The sequence below is a fragment of the Talpa europaea genome (assembly GCF_964194135.1).
Source record: "Talpa europaea genome assembly, chromosome: 4".
NCBI classification, from domain to species: Eukaryota; Metazoa; Chordata; class Mammalia; order Eulipotyphla; family Talpidae; genus Talpa; species Talpa europaea.
Genome location: NC_140070.1, coordinates 32,872,265 through 32,887,336, shown reverse-complemented (window position 1 = coordinate 32,887,336; position 15,072 = coordinate 32,872,265). Strand labels below are relative to the sequence as shown.

At 36.0% G+C, this 15,072-nt stretch overlaps 1 protein-coding gene across 1 annotated transcript in view; it reads right to left on the bottom strand.

The window, feature by feature from the left end:
* The window catches only part of ADAM2 (ADAM metallopeptidase domain 2), a gene marked incomplete at both ends in the record, with an annotated part of 50,345 nt that overhangs the window by 17,209 nt on the left and 18,064 nt on the right, over positions 1-15,072 (bottom strand). Inside the window, 2 exons of the mRNA XM_084232589.1 lie at positions 2,658-2,794; positions 14,510-14,591. Coding sequence (XP_084088715.1) covers positions 2,658-2,794; positions 14,510-14,591 — 219 coding nt within the window. The remainder of the gene's footprint in view (positions 1-2,657; positions 2,795-14,509; positions 14,592-15,072) is intronic.

Here is a 15,072-nt window from a genome sequence, read left to right as displayed (position 1 = left end):
ATTGCCCTCTGATATTTATTTTTCTTCAAATTATTTATCAATAACTGGAATATTATTTATTATCTTCTGCTATTACACTTCTTTTAGCTGCAGAGAGAAAGACATTTCAAATATTATATTCCCTAGCACAGAGTTAAAAGCTTAATGATTATTATATTTTTAATGACTGTGTAGTTTGAAACTATTATAAGTAATAATAAATAAACTTTTATAAATAATTATAAATAATCATGTTTTTCTTTATGATTTTTATTATGAGTACTAGTGAGATAAAAATTATAATCATGAAGGTCTGTAATTATAATGTGATTAGATATAACTAATATTAAGCCATTGAATTTTAAGCAGTAGACTCAAATCCTAGTCATCTGAATTAGTACAGGGAAATGTTACTCATGAAGGTCATAAAAAAATTACAGATTTTTGATTATTTTTCTCTGTGGTTACATCTTAGTTGAACATACACTTTCGCTATATTAAAAAAAGAATGATGGATTTATCATTACATTGTTAATAATTCAATGATTTATATCTAAATACCAAAAACTTGATGTAGAAAAAGCAATAGAACTTTAATATTATTACTGAACATCAAGCAATGTATGATACATTAGAGGGGATACTTTTTCCAGTAGTGAAATTAATGTTGGATTATATGCAATTGTGGAATGTATTTGTGAATTTAGTCTTTGCACAGATTTGTTAGATAATCTTGTTCTCCAAACTTTTGTTTTGTCCTTGTTAATAGAGCCTCTGACTTTTTAGTTGAATACATGAATTCCTTGTATAATGTCTAGATTTTTCAACCTTTTATAAAATTAGGAATGGACATATAGAAAGATAGGTCATATAACTGGCCTAAAATAAAATCATAAATTTTGTTGCCAGGAAATAACGTGACAGTTGCACTTTTATGTGTCTCTTTGTTCTGTTGGTGACTATAAATTTTGTTAACTTTTTAGTTAAAGCTTGCATCATAGGCTAGAAAGTGATCTGTATAGAAATCACGAAATTATGCTGTGAAAACCACACAATTAATTTAATGCTACATTGCCAAGGTTAAAAAGAAGTTGCTCTTTGCTATAAGTCATTACTACTTTGGATTTTCTGTAACTTGGAGCCAAATCTAAATACAAAGTCTGTCCCAATCAATGAGTATTTCAAACAGGATATTACTACTTTAACCATTTTCAAACATCCATTTCCTGATAACAAAATTACAAAACATTGCTAACAGAATGCAGTGTTCTTACAGTTATAGAAAATTAGTAGAATGGAATATCTTCTTTTAATCCATAATCAAAATACATGTATACTACTTTTTATATTTTAGAAGCAGCAACACACATTAAAAACAGAATGTGTAAAACTTATATTCACATATAACCTTGAAGGAATTATTAGAGGTATCCTAATTACTAATTCAAAATTATCTCAGCAAATATTCCTATTTTTACTGTGAATCACATACAGCAGGGGGACAATCCAGCAAAAGTGAAAAACAAAAGACATAATAAATACCAGTATTAAATATATATTAACTCACAAATTTTATGTTCATGTAAAAATTATATTTTTAGACCACAACAGATTTTAAACCAGAAATCAATAACAAAAGATTATCCACAAGTATTTGAAAATCAACTGAACCACTGATTTAATTATAAAATAACCCACTAAGAAAATCAATATAATCAAAATGATGATCTTGCCTAAAATTATGTACAAATTTAACACAATCTCCATCAAAATCCTAGCAATATTTTTCAAAGAAACTGAACAAAATTTTACAACCCACAGTCAATTCATAAAGGTTTTCTACAGACAGTTCTGCAATTATTATCATCATATGGATTCCTCCTACATCAAAGCCTGAGATAAGAATTGAAGTGCAAATATTTTTAGGAAATAATTGTGGAAGTAGGAGTGAAGAAATAAGAGAGTAAGGTATTATCAATTTTGCTGCTATAGACAATGGGGCTTGATTTAGACCATAAATTTTGAATTTTTAGCCATTTGAAAAGGAAAAAAATGGCCTCAAGATTTATTCATCAGAAAGACAAGAGGTTGATTCCAATCACTCAGTAGATTATGGTTTTACTAAATCCCCTGACTATTCGGGGATTTATAATTCTGTAAAATTTCTTCAGGTACTCTAAGAATAATGATGAAATAGAGAATAAAATCACTAGGCCTTTGAGGCATAATGATATTGCAAAAGGAAAAACAGAATAACAGCCTCTTTGAAAAGTGGCAAGTGCAACCAGTATCTGTAAGATGTCAAGACCTCATGCCAAGCCCAGATAGAATAGAGATTTATGCAGAGAAGACCAACAGATCATTCTTGTATAATGATTACAATTCTGCATTTGGCTTATCAAATCATCTAATAAATTACAGAATCATGCAAGTAAGCAGTATAAATGTAGAGTTATATCAGATATAAAGCATGTGTGACTCTGATTGCAAAAGATATTTGAGATAAATACACAGCAAGGGCACTGGAATATATATATTTCTCTGGGTTCATTGATCACAACTTATATTTGGCCATTATTAATTATTTTAAGAGATTAGATTTTCTTAACCTGAGTAAACAAGAGTTATTGTAATATAAACTATATTTTTAAAGCATATAAAAATATAAATTATCTTACATTGCTTCTGGGTTCATTATGCAGACAGTTCCTGAGCATTGACATTTGTTAATGTCATCATAAGCTATTCCCATACTTAAACTCAATAATTGAGCTAGAATAACTGCAAGTGCTTCCAGACTTATGGTTTTGGGGTGCTGGAAAAAATAACATAGATGTACATACATTTAAGGAGAAAATTCATTTTCTTTACAGGAAGAATAAGGCAATCATTAAAAGTAGTCACACGATAAAATGTAATAGAAGCATCTCATATTTAACCACAGAAATGCCATTCCATAAGTCTGATGTTACAGGTACCATTATCATAAGAAAAATATGACAAGTGAAATTTAAAAAGTTACAATTCGTGTTTCAGTGGTATCATCAGGCTAAGAAATAAATCACTCTAATCACTTGCTAATTATCTGTAATGTAATAGTCACATTTGTATTCACAAAGAAAAATTGTTTAATATACACATTAAGCACAGTGTTAATTTACTAACACATTGTGTTTATTCATAATTTAAATTTTAGTAATACTATTTTTTTTGAAGCAACTGGTTTACAATACTACCTATGATGTAGGAGTAGTACAAGTTCACACCTCTTCAGATATATGTTGCATACCACACCCATCAGCAAAGTACACTTATACCTCTACAATAGTGCCTCCTGTACCCACCCCTTTTGCTTGTCACCCCCTACAATTGCCCTTGGTAGTCTTAATTTTGCAGTCAAGCTTTTGGGCTTATTTTGGTTTATTTTTGTCTGTTACTTTGGTGTCTTCATTACATTCCATATAGGAGAGAAGTCATCCAATATTTTTCTCCTTTTGAATTATTTTGGTGAGCAAAACTCCCAATTTCACCCATGCTGTCACAAATGGAATGGCTTCATCATTTTTTATGGTATTTTTTTTGTGTGTGTTTAAAAAAAAAAATTCCCCGCCACCATCCCTTGTGTCCCCTTATACCTTTCCTTCTCCCCTCCTTCAATCGCAAGGCTCTTAGGAGATTTATTAATATCCATCTACTACATAAATGTTCATTATTTATTTTTATTGCTTTGACTTACATTCTGCACTCAATTCTCTTTCAAATTCCCTCCATTTTGTTGACAATAGCTGTATTTTATCCTTTCTTATGGCTACATAATACTGCATGGTATGTATATACATCTTCTTAATCCAGCCATTTGTAGTAGATATTTAGGTAGCTACTTTTGTGTCCTAGATATTGTTAATAATGCAGCTGTGAACACTGTGTAATATATATGAGATTTTTCACTGATATTTCATAGTCTGTGGATATATGCTCAAGAGCAGGACTGCTGGGGTGTATGGCATCAAACATTTTTAGTTTTTTGAGGTAAATCCAGATTACTTTCCACAGTGGTTGTACAAGTTCACTTTCCCTCTAAGAGTGGTGTTATAGGGTTCTACTTCCCCCCAATCCTTCCCACACTTGTTGGGGGTCTTCTTAATATGTGCCATTCTCATTAGTATGAGAGGGTACTTCACCGTAGTGCTAACCTGCATCTTTCTTATTAGAAATGACAATGATTATTTTTTCATAAGGTTTTTTGCCTTCTGTACATCAAACCTTCCTTTAAATGATTGGAAAAAGCCCTGTTCCAGCTATTTTTATCCTAAAACAGCAATAAAATTCAGCTATATTTGTTCATTTTTACTTAAATAATTCATGGGTATAAGTATTACAAATGTGTTCTGAATGTCTGTAATTTATATGTACATATACAATTATATATGTATACTTAAAAATTATATTTTGGACCATGTAGTTATTGAATCAGAAATCAATAATGAAAATGATAATGATAGAGGTGGGCGGAGCAACATGGCGGCGAGGAGACGCTGCGAGTAAGATCTCCCATTAAAAAAAGTTAATAGGGAGGAAAAGCGGCAGGTCCCAGTGAGAACTGGGACACGGAAGATAAACGGGTGACTCCAGCAAACTGCCCAAAGAAGAAAGTTGCCATAAAAGAGGACGAGAAGGTAGGGAAGCGCAGAACCCTGCTCCCCTCCCCCGCCCACAGAGGTGGCACTCTCCGACCGGCAGAGAGGAGGAAAACAACAAACCAAAACAGCCAACAAGAACAAAGGAAGCAGCAAGCGGGTCTGTGAGTGGAAAGGAACTATTTCAGCCACCACACCCCGTGAACGGGAGCTGTGGAGAACCCTGCAGGATCCGCCACAGAGGTGAGCTCCAGGCGCCATTAAAGAGAGCCCCGCCCCCCAGGAGGAGACCAGCACCAGCACACAGCCCCGGCCACCCAGTAAGCTTCCGCCTTCCGCCGAAAGCTGCGCTCGGATCGCAGCTGCCCAGGTCGCCGCGCCTGCGACCTAGGCTTGCGGGGAGACAGCGGAGGCCCTCCCTGAGTGAGCAGGAACAAGGCGCCCAGGCAGGGGAGCGGGATTCAAAAGGCGCCATTCCGGCGCCACTGATCTGGGCTACAGCCCGCGTCCTGGAACTGAGGGCTTTGGAACTGAGACCGGGGGCACGAAATTAGGGGCGTGGGTTCCCCACGACGGTGGGGCACAAGGCAGACACAGCACCCCAAAGCCGTTGAGGTGTACCCTACCATCCCCGCTCTGCTCCCTGTCCCACGGGGTGGAAAATCAGCTCCCCAAGGGCTCTAGGAGAGATCTCTGGCGCCACCTAGCGACTTGAAGCCAGCAGAGGCCCCTGAAGGAGCTAGTGGCCAGCTGGGGAGTTAGCCCACACCGGGCCCCTTCCGAACAAGTAGTCTGAGCCCACAGGGAGAGCGAGCACCCACAGCCGGGGCAGACCAGGCGCGCAGAAGAGTGTGCCTGAGACCAGACGCGCAGGGAGTGTGTCCCACATCACCATTTTAGAACAGGGACATTTCTTCAGTAAAGACTACCTGCAGAAGGCTTCCTCAGGAGCCAGAGGTGAGCGGGGGAAGTTCGCCCACGCCAGACCCCCTCTGGCCTGCAGTCCAAGCCCAGAGGGGAGCAGGAACCCACCGCCGGGGCAGACCAGGCGCACAGGGGAGTGTGTCCCCACATCGGCATTTTAGAACAGGGACCTTTCTCCAGTAAAGGCTGCTTGAAACTGACAGATGACTCCTGGAAGAACCAGAGGGGAACAGAGAAGCCCACCCAAGATGCCGGCCAGTCCCAACAACACAGTGTCCCAACGCATACGGTAAATTAGAAAACAGACAGTAGGGAGGAGAAGAACCACACGCAACCTAGCAACTCTCCAGAGAAAAAGCACACCACAAAAAGAAAGCCAGCCCCCAGATTGCAGCGACAATAACTTGGAAGAATTTCTGAGCCTTCCAGAAAGAGAATTTAAAATTGCCGTGATTAAAAAACTGACAGAAGTCATAAAGGAAAACAATGATAAGGGAAAAATAATCAACGATCAGAAGAATGCAATTGAGTCCCTAGAGAGGGAAAACAATGGTCAGAAGAAAGAAATTGAGTCCCTAAAGAGGGAAGTAAAAGAAATGCAGGAGATCAAAGAATTAATGGAAGAACTAAAGAATTCTGGAAAAAGCAATGAAAGCAGAATAGATGAAATGGAAGAATGAATAAGTAATCTTGAAGACACAGAAATAAAAAGAACCAAAACAGAAAAGGAAAGAGAAGTACGAAGGAAAAAGAACGAAGAAAGACTTCGGGAACTATCTGACTCCATGAGGAAAGGAAATATAAGAGTTATAGGAATACCAGAAGGAGAGGAGAGAGATGTAGGAACAGAGAAAATATTCAAAGAGATAATTGAAGAGAACTTCCCAAATGTGAAGAAGGAGCTGAAAATTGATATACAAGAAGCAAGAAGAACACCAAACTTCCACGACGAAAGGAAAAATACAGCAAGACACATAATAGTAAAGCTCCCAAGAATCCAGGACAAGGAAAAAATAATGAAGCTGGCAAGAGGGAAGAAACAGATAACATTCAAAGGAAAACCAATCAGGCTGACATCAGACTTCTCCGAAGAAACACTACGGGCAAGGAGAGAGTGGAGGGACATAGTCAACAGACTCCAAGAAAACAGATGCCAACCAAGAATACTCTATCCCGCAAAGCTCTCCTTCATCTTTGAAGAAAGAATATGGACCTTCCCAGACAAACAGAAACTCCGGAATTTCATTGCAACTAAACCCCCACTCCAAAAAATACTACAAGGAGTCCTAAAGCCAGAACCTCAGAGGGACGAATAATAATGAAAGAAGGCCAAAAAAAAAAAAAGTTATTAAAAGAATAAATAAATAAAATCAAAGGAAAGACAAACACAATGGCAAATACAGATGTTAACATATCAATATTAACTCTAAATGTAAATGGACTAAACTCTTCAATAAAAAGACACAGAGTTGCAGCCTGGATTAAGAAACAAAACCCAACCTTTTGCTGTCTCCAGGAAACACATTTAGCTACAAAAGATAAAAATAGGCTCAAAGTTAAAGGATGGAAAACAATCCTACAAGCAAATGGACCAAAAAAGAAAGCAGGAACAGCTATACTTATATCAGATAAAACAGATTTCAAACTGAAAAAGATAAAAAGAGACCCCAATGGTCACTACATTATGATCAAGGGGACAATACTTCAAGAAGAAATAACACTCATTAACATATACGCACCAAACGAAGGAGCACCAAAATATATCAGACAACTGTTGTCCTCTCTGAAAACAGACATCAGAGAAAACACATACGTAGTGGGAGACTTCAACACACCACTATCAACAATGGATAGATCAACAAGACAAAAAATAAGTAAAGAAACCAAAGCTCTAAATAAGGACCTAGAGCACTTGGGCTTAACAGACATCTATAGAACACTAAACCCCAAAAAAACGGAGTACACATTTTTCTCAAGCGCACACGGATCATTCTCCAGGATCGATCACATACTGGGGCATAAGACAAACATCAACAGATACACCAAGATTGAAATCATATCAACCATCTTTTCTGACCATGAAGGCATCAAACTAGAAATAAACCATAAAAAGAAGGCAAGGAACTTTCCTTCCTCATGGAGATTAAAAACCACACTACTGGAAGACCATTGGACTAATGAGGAGATCAAAGAAGAAATTAAAAAATTTTTTGAATTGAACGACAAGGAGGACACCAATATCCTAAATGTATGGGATGCAGCAAAAGCAGTAATAAGAGGAAAATACATAGCAATAGAAGCTCACATCAAGAAACAAGAAAGAACGCAAAGAAACAACCTAATCTCGAAGCTCAAAGATCTAGAAAAAGAACAACAAAAAAACCCCAAAACCAGTAGAAGAAAAGAAATAATAAAAACCAAAGCAGAAATAAATGAAATTGAAACTAAAAAAACAATCCAAAAGATCAATGAAACCAAGAGCTGGTTCTTTGAAAAAATCAATAAAATAGACAAACCCCTAGCCAGGCTCACAAAGGAAAAAAGGGAGAAAGCACAAATAAACAGGATCATCAATGAAAGAGGAGAAATCACAACAGACACAGCAGAAATCAAAAGAATAATCAGTAACTACTATGAACAGTTATATGGAAACAAGTTTAACAATCTAGAGGAGATGGACAAATTCCTACAACTCTACAATCACCCAAAGCTAGATAAAGAAGAAATAGAACACCTAAACAGACCAATTACAATTAGCGAAATTGAAATGGTAATCAAAAACCTCCCCAAAAACAAAAGCCCAGGACCTGATGGATTTACAAATGAATTCTACCAAACATTCAGAGACGAATTAGTGCCTATCCTTCACAAACTCTTCCAAAAAATTGAGAAGGAAGGGACAATACCAAACACGTTTTATGAAGCCAACATTACACTAATACCAAAACCGAACAAGGACAACACAAAAAAGGAAAACTACAGGCCAATCTCCCTAATGAACACTGATGCAAAAATCCTCAATAAAATTTTAGCTATCAGAATCCAACAATGTATCCATAAGATAATTCACCACGACCAAGTTGGATTCATTCCAGGGGCACAAGGATGGTTTAACATCCGAAAATCAATCAACGTTATCCAACACATCAACAAAAAGAAATATAAAAACCATATGATAATATCAATAGATGCTGAGAAAGCTTTCGACAAAGTGCAACACCCATTCATGATAAAAGCCCTTGAAATTCTTGGGATACAAGGAACATACCTCAACATCATAAAGGCCATCTATGACAAGCCAACAGCCAGTATCATTCTCAATGGTGAAAAGCTGAAAGCAATTCCATTAAGATCTGGAACAAGACAAGGATGTCCACTCTCACCATTGCTTTTCAATATAATACTGGAAGTCCTAGCCAGGGCAATAAGACAAGAGAAAGACATCCAAGGAATCCAAATAGGAAAAGAAGAAGTCAAACTATCACTATTTGCAGACGATATGATATTATACATAGAGAACCCCAGAAACTCCACAGAAAAGCTAATTCAACTCATCAATCAGTTCAGTAAAGTGGCAGGATACAAAATCAACACGCAAAAGTCAGTAGCCTTCCTATACACAAACAATAAATCTGAAGAAGAAGAAATCAAAAAGACCATCCCTTTTGTTATTGAAACAAAAAAAATCAAATATTTGGGAATAAATCTAACAAAAGAGGTAAAGGACCTATACAAAGAAAACTATAAAACACTGTTAAAAGAAATAGAAGAAGACACAAAGAAATGGAGAGACATCCCCTGCTCATGGATTGGAAGAATAAACATTATTAAAATGGCCATACTTCCAAAAGCAATATACAGATTCAATGCTATTCCAATCAAAATTTCAATGTCATTCTTCAAAGAAATAGAACAATTATTGATGAAATTCATATGGAATCACAAAAAACCCCGAATAGCCAAAGCTCTCCTGAAAAAAAAAGAAGGGAATGGAGGCATCACACTGCCAGACTTCAAACTATACTACAAAGCCATAATCATCAAAACTGCATGGTATTGGAACAAGAACAGACATACAGACCAATGGAATCGAATAGAAAATCCAGAAATAAACCCACAGATTTATGGTCAACTAATCTTTGACAAAGGAGCAAAGAATATGCATTGGAGCAAAGAAAGTTTGTTCAATAAATGGTGCTGGGAAAACTGGGTCGCTACATGCAAAAGAATGAAGCTTGACCACCACCTCACACCATACACAAAAATCAACTCAAAATGGATTAAAGAACTAGACATAAGACCTGAAACCATAAAATATATAGAAGGAAATATAGGCGAAACACTACGTGATTTGCACATCAAAGACATCTTTACAGACACATCACCCAAAGCAGTGATAGTGAGGGCAAAGATAAACAGCTGGGACTACATCAAATTAAAGAGCTTTTGCACAGCAAAAGAGACAATAACAAAAACAAAGAGAAACCCCACCAACTGGGAGAACATTTTTGCACCCAACACTAATGATAAAGGACTGATCACAAAAATCTGCAAAGAGCTGATAAGACTCAACAACAACAAAGAAAATAATCCAGTCAAAAAATGGGCAGAAGAGCTTAAAAGAAACTTCTCTGAAGAGGAAATGCAAATGGCCAACAGGCATATGAAAAAATGTTCAACATCACTTGTCATCAGGGAAATGCAAATCAAAACTACCATGAGATACCATCTTACACCAGTGAGAATGGCACATATTAAAAAAACTAGCAACAACAAATGTTGGCGAGGGTGTGGAGAAAAAGGAACTCTTCTGCACTGTTGGTGGGAGTGCAAACTGGTCCAACCACTGTGGAAAGCTGTGTGGAGATTTCTGGACCTACTAAACATAGAGCTTCCATATGATCCAGCAATTCCACTCCTAGGTATTTACCCAAAGGACACAGAAACATCAATTCCAAAGAACACCTGCACCCCTATGTTTATAGCAGCACTGTTTACAATAGCTAAGCTTTGGAAACAACCCAAATGCCCAAAAATAGATGACTGGATCAAGAAGATGTGGTACATATATACCATGGAATATTACTCAGCATTCAAAAAAGATAAACACATGCAATTTGCAGCAACATGGATGGCGCTGGAAGGGATCATGCTCAGCGAAATAAGCCAAAAAGAAAAAGAAAAATACCGGATGGTCTCACTCATAGCAGGAATCTAGAAAACTTAAATAAGGGACCAGGAAAATGAATAACTATAAGAAAGTGAAAATCAAAATCAACAAAAAACTATGAACCAGAGACACTTTTAGGGTGCGGGGGCAGGAGGGGAGGGATTGGGGTCAGAATGGGGGGGCTGCAATTGTATGGGGAATATAACAATAAAATTTATAATTAAAAAAAAATATTTTGGGGAAGTAAGAGTGAACCAGGAAGTTAATTATTCCAATAATGATGAAAGCATTTTCAAATTAAATATGTAGCTCTATCTGGTTTACTAAAAAAAAAAGAAAAAAAAAAAGAAAATGATAATGATAATCCACATATATCTGAAAATACACTGATTTTCTTCCCAATAGCCTACTAGATAAATAAAGGAATCTAAAAGAAAATTTGAAAATATTTCAACTAAATATGGAAAGGAAATACAAAATATCAAATGAAGGACTTACACAAAAAACAAAGATTTAAAATGAATTACTTGATCTTTTACATTTAAAACCTAGGGAAAAAAGGAAACCTTCATACACTGTTGGTGGGTAAAGGGCAAAACAGCGGGCACCCAGTGTACTATGGTGGAAGATGATGCGTGCTTTTGGTGCTGGGTGTGATGTGATCATACACATCTGAGAGAGTGTGAAACTATACTCCTATTTCCATTAGGATGGTGATAAAATTCAGCAGTATTTGTTCGTTTTTAGTAGTATACCATGAACTTGAAAGCTACCATGAACTTTTCACGTACTTGCTGCAAATTTGTTCTGAATGTCCTGTTTAGCAAGTTATTTGAGCAGTTACATACATACCTAAGAGTATTTTTATTGTGTCTTTTATTAGAACGGATTTTTTAAAGATACGGATTGTAACTTCATATAGTGTCACTTTACTGTTTTAAAAGTGTTTTTTGCATGTGGTGTGGCTTTTCCAGCTATGGAACTTTTTTTTTTAAACATGATTTTCTGCTAGCTGGAAACACAAGTTTTCTTTGCATTTGATATTTTTATTTTATTGTCGGTGCTTACTTTTATTGCTTTTTGACTCCCTATGTGCCCTTTTCATCTGACAATCACCTTCCTTCCCTCTTTCCAGATGGTGTAGCTTAAGATGTGCAGACTCCAGGAGGGATTTCCTGGTATAGACAGATTTTGTTCTGGTAGTGGTTCTGTGAGTGTAATTCTGTGAAATTTATTTCCATTTCCCCTTCAAAAGTTTTCATGTGACTTTTAAAATTAACATTTAGACATGACGCTTCTTCAATAATCCATTTCTCTTAACTTCAGTATTTTCTATAGCTCTTCTGATATCTTCTGGGAGAAGTCCTAATTGTGCTTTTTAAAAAATTTGACAATTTATTCTTTATATATGTCAATCCTATTTTTTGTGTACTTCTTTATAACTATTATATTGTTCATAGCCGATGTTTCTAACTAGTCCTTTTCTATATCTTACAATTTTTTTTTTATATCTTGGTGTATAACTACTAACACTTCTGTTTCAAGTTGTAAATATTATTTAACGTTTTCTTTTGAGGGTTAATACTCAGACTCTACATAGTACATGAAAAAAGGTCAACAGATAATGTGCCTATCAACACTCTTGAGTACGAACTTCTGTCAGTCCTTGTGAGTAAATGAACTTCCCCAGTCCCAGGGTAAAGGGCTATAGACATAAAAAATTCCTGTTTATTTTCTTACTTGCTTCCATTAGTTCCAAACTACTGAGTTGTGGTTTCACTTGCAAACTTTTTGGAATGAAGAGTATTGGAAGGAATTTATTCCATAGTTTTAGGAGATTAGGTAGAGAGGGTGGTGAGTCTTTAGACATCAGAAGGCAAATTTTCAACTGTTTTCTTCAACATCTCATTCCTATGAGCACTGATTGCTGCTGATTTTTCCAGCAAAATGTCCAGCAATGCTTATCCCAATAAAGGATGGAGAATAAAAAAGAAGAATACTAGAAAAAATTATTCTCTAATTGTTCCTTTCACTATAGAAACCACTGGCCATAATTGACACAATTTTCAGTAAGCAACAGCTTTTCCTTCCTCTTTGTAGCTAGCTTGCCTTTAGCGAAAATGAGCTCTGCTTTCCTTCTTGTTCGTTAGTTGAAGTCCTGCTCCATGTGAGAGTCTAGTGATTTTTCATTGTTGCTTTTGTGAATGGTAAACCTGTCAAAGTTCAACTTTTGAAATTAAGTAAATGACTTGTCCATAAATATAATTCATGCTTCCCAAACTCTGACTTATAAATTTCAAAGCTGAAATTTGTGTCTCCATTTGATTGTTTAGTTTTTTATATCATCATTTAGCTTCACTCAACTAGTTCACTGAAACAAGAGTAGTATGTTGGGGCTTCCCAACATAATAGGGGTTAAGCCTCAGCACTACCATTAGGAAGGCTAACCGCTATGGCCTGCCTGTAATCCCTGGCCAGGGAGCTGACCCACATGGCACAGCAGACCTCTCCTGTTTCCCCCGCTGCTCCCCTCAGCAGTGTACTTCAGTATGTCTGCCTGTTGTGCTCTCCACTTTGCCTCTGGTGAATCCTCCCACCAACCCTCCTCCCACCACCTTATAGGTCTGGCTTGCACCCCAGTTCCTCTATACAAAAATAAATAATAATTATTATTTTTTTAAAAGAGTATCACGCATAGTCTCCCTCAACTCTAGCAGAAATTGTAAAAACACACAAAAATTTCTAAAAGGGCAAATTCTATATGTCAGAATAACCATAGTATTATGAGATAGAGACAACAAAAGACTGATTTTAAATACTCCAAGATTATCTACTAAGGTCAAAATTTCCAATGAGTGTGTTTGTGTTATTCTTTGCCTCTGCCTCATGAAACATTTTTTTTAAAAGATTTATTTATTTATTTATGCAAGTACTGGGTACAGTCAGAAGCGCGGCTGGGTAAGAGAGTTCACCAGAGCCAGAGCAGGGACGAGAACAGGTAGACCGACGAAATACACTGCTGAGGGGAGCAGCGGGCGCGGCAGAAGAGGTCTGTTGCCCTGTGGCCAGGGATAGAACCGGCGCTGCAGAGGCCGCTCTCAGCTTTGCAGCCCAGTGCTCAATAGCTGTGCCACCAGGGAGGTCCCTCATGAAACTTTCTTTTCTTTTTTTTTTTTTAAATAATAGATTTTATTTTTATATTCCCCATACAATTGCAACCCCCCCATTTTGACCCCAATCCCTCCCCTCCCACCCCCTACCCCCCAAAAAGTGTCTCTGGTTCATAGTTTTTTGTTGATTTTGATTTTCACTTTCGTATAGTTATTCATTTTCCTGGTCCCTTATTTAAGTTTTCTAGATTCCTGCATGAGTGAGACCATCCGGTATTTTTCTTTTTCTTTCTGGCACAGATAGTTTCAAAATTTGTATGGTTTATAATTATGCTATCTACCCAGTTAAGAAAATGTACAAAATCTAAGCTTGGAATTGAAATTAATAAATGATTAAGTATTGAATATATAGCCTCTTATGAGCATTTTACAAAACTAAAATACAATACAACTTTCTTTAAAGGATATTTTTGGGCTCATTAGAGGAAAATAGAAAAAGTTGAATTTGTAATTAAATTCAATGAAGACTTCTTGTAGTTTAAACATTTCTATCAGCAATAGGGGAAAAGATGCTTAAAATCATTATGCATGCTTTAAAAGATTTAGAAATAAGAAAATCTTTAATTGTGTATTAATCTAGACAGATAATATTTCTACATCTTAATGAAACAAATTAAGCTATACTGTACCAGAGCAACACCTCCTCCATACTGTCCATCACACATCTTCCCTTGAAAGGTTGCACCAACATAATCTGGTTTTTCTCTGTAACTTAAGTTTGTAAAATGATTATAAATATGTAAGTTTGTAAAATGAAGCATACTTTAATGTTTAATTTTCCTCAAATAATTCTTGAGGTATATATTTTTATATTACCTTCCTAGATATTTCCAACTATCATTATTAGTGTAACTAAGATAAGAAGTAACTAAATTCCTCTGATTTTTTGGAAAACAATAGAAAGATTTTAAAAACAAATATAAAGTATATTCTAGCAAAATTGTAGAAAGTATGAAGATTATTTTATCTAGTATTTTTTAAATTAAAAAATAATTCTTAAAATATCAATATAATTGAATCCCTTAAAATTAAAACATTAAGGCAATGGAGTTAATAAATGAGCAGACTCACCTTATGGATAGAAGTTCCCTTTAATCAAATATAATTAGCCTGCCTGAATCATGCAAAGTTATGACATAATTGGGAAAGAGAAAATAATTTAAAATATTATAATTGTAATTATAAATTACTT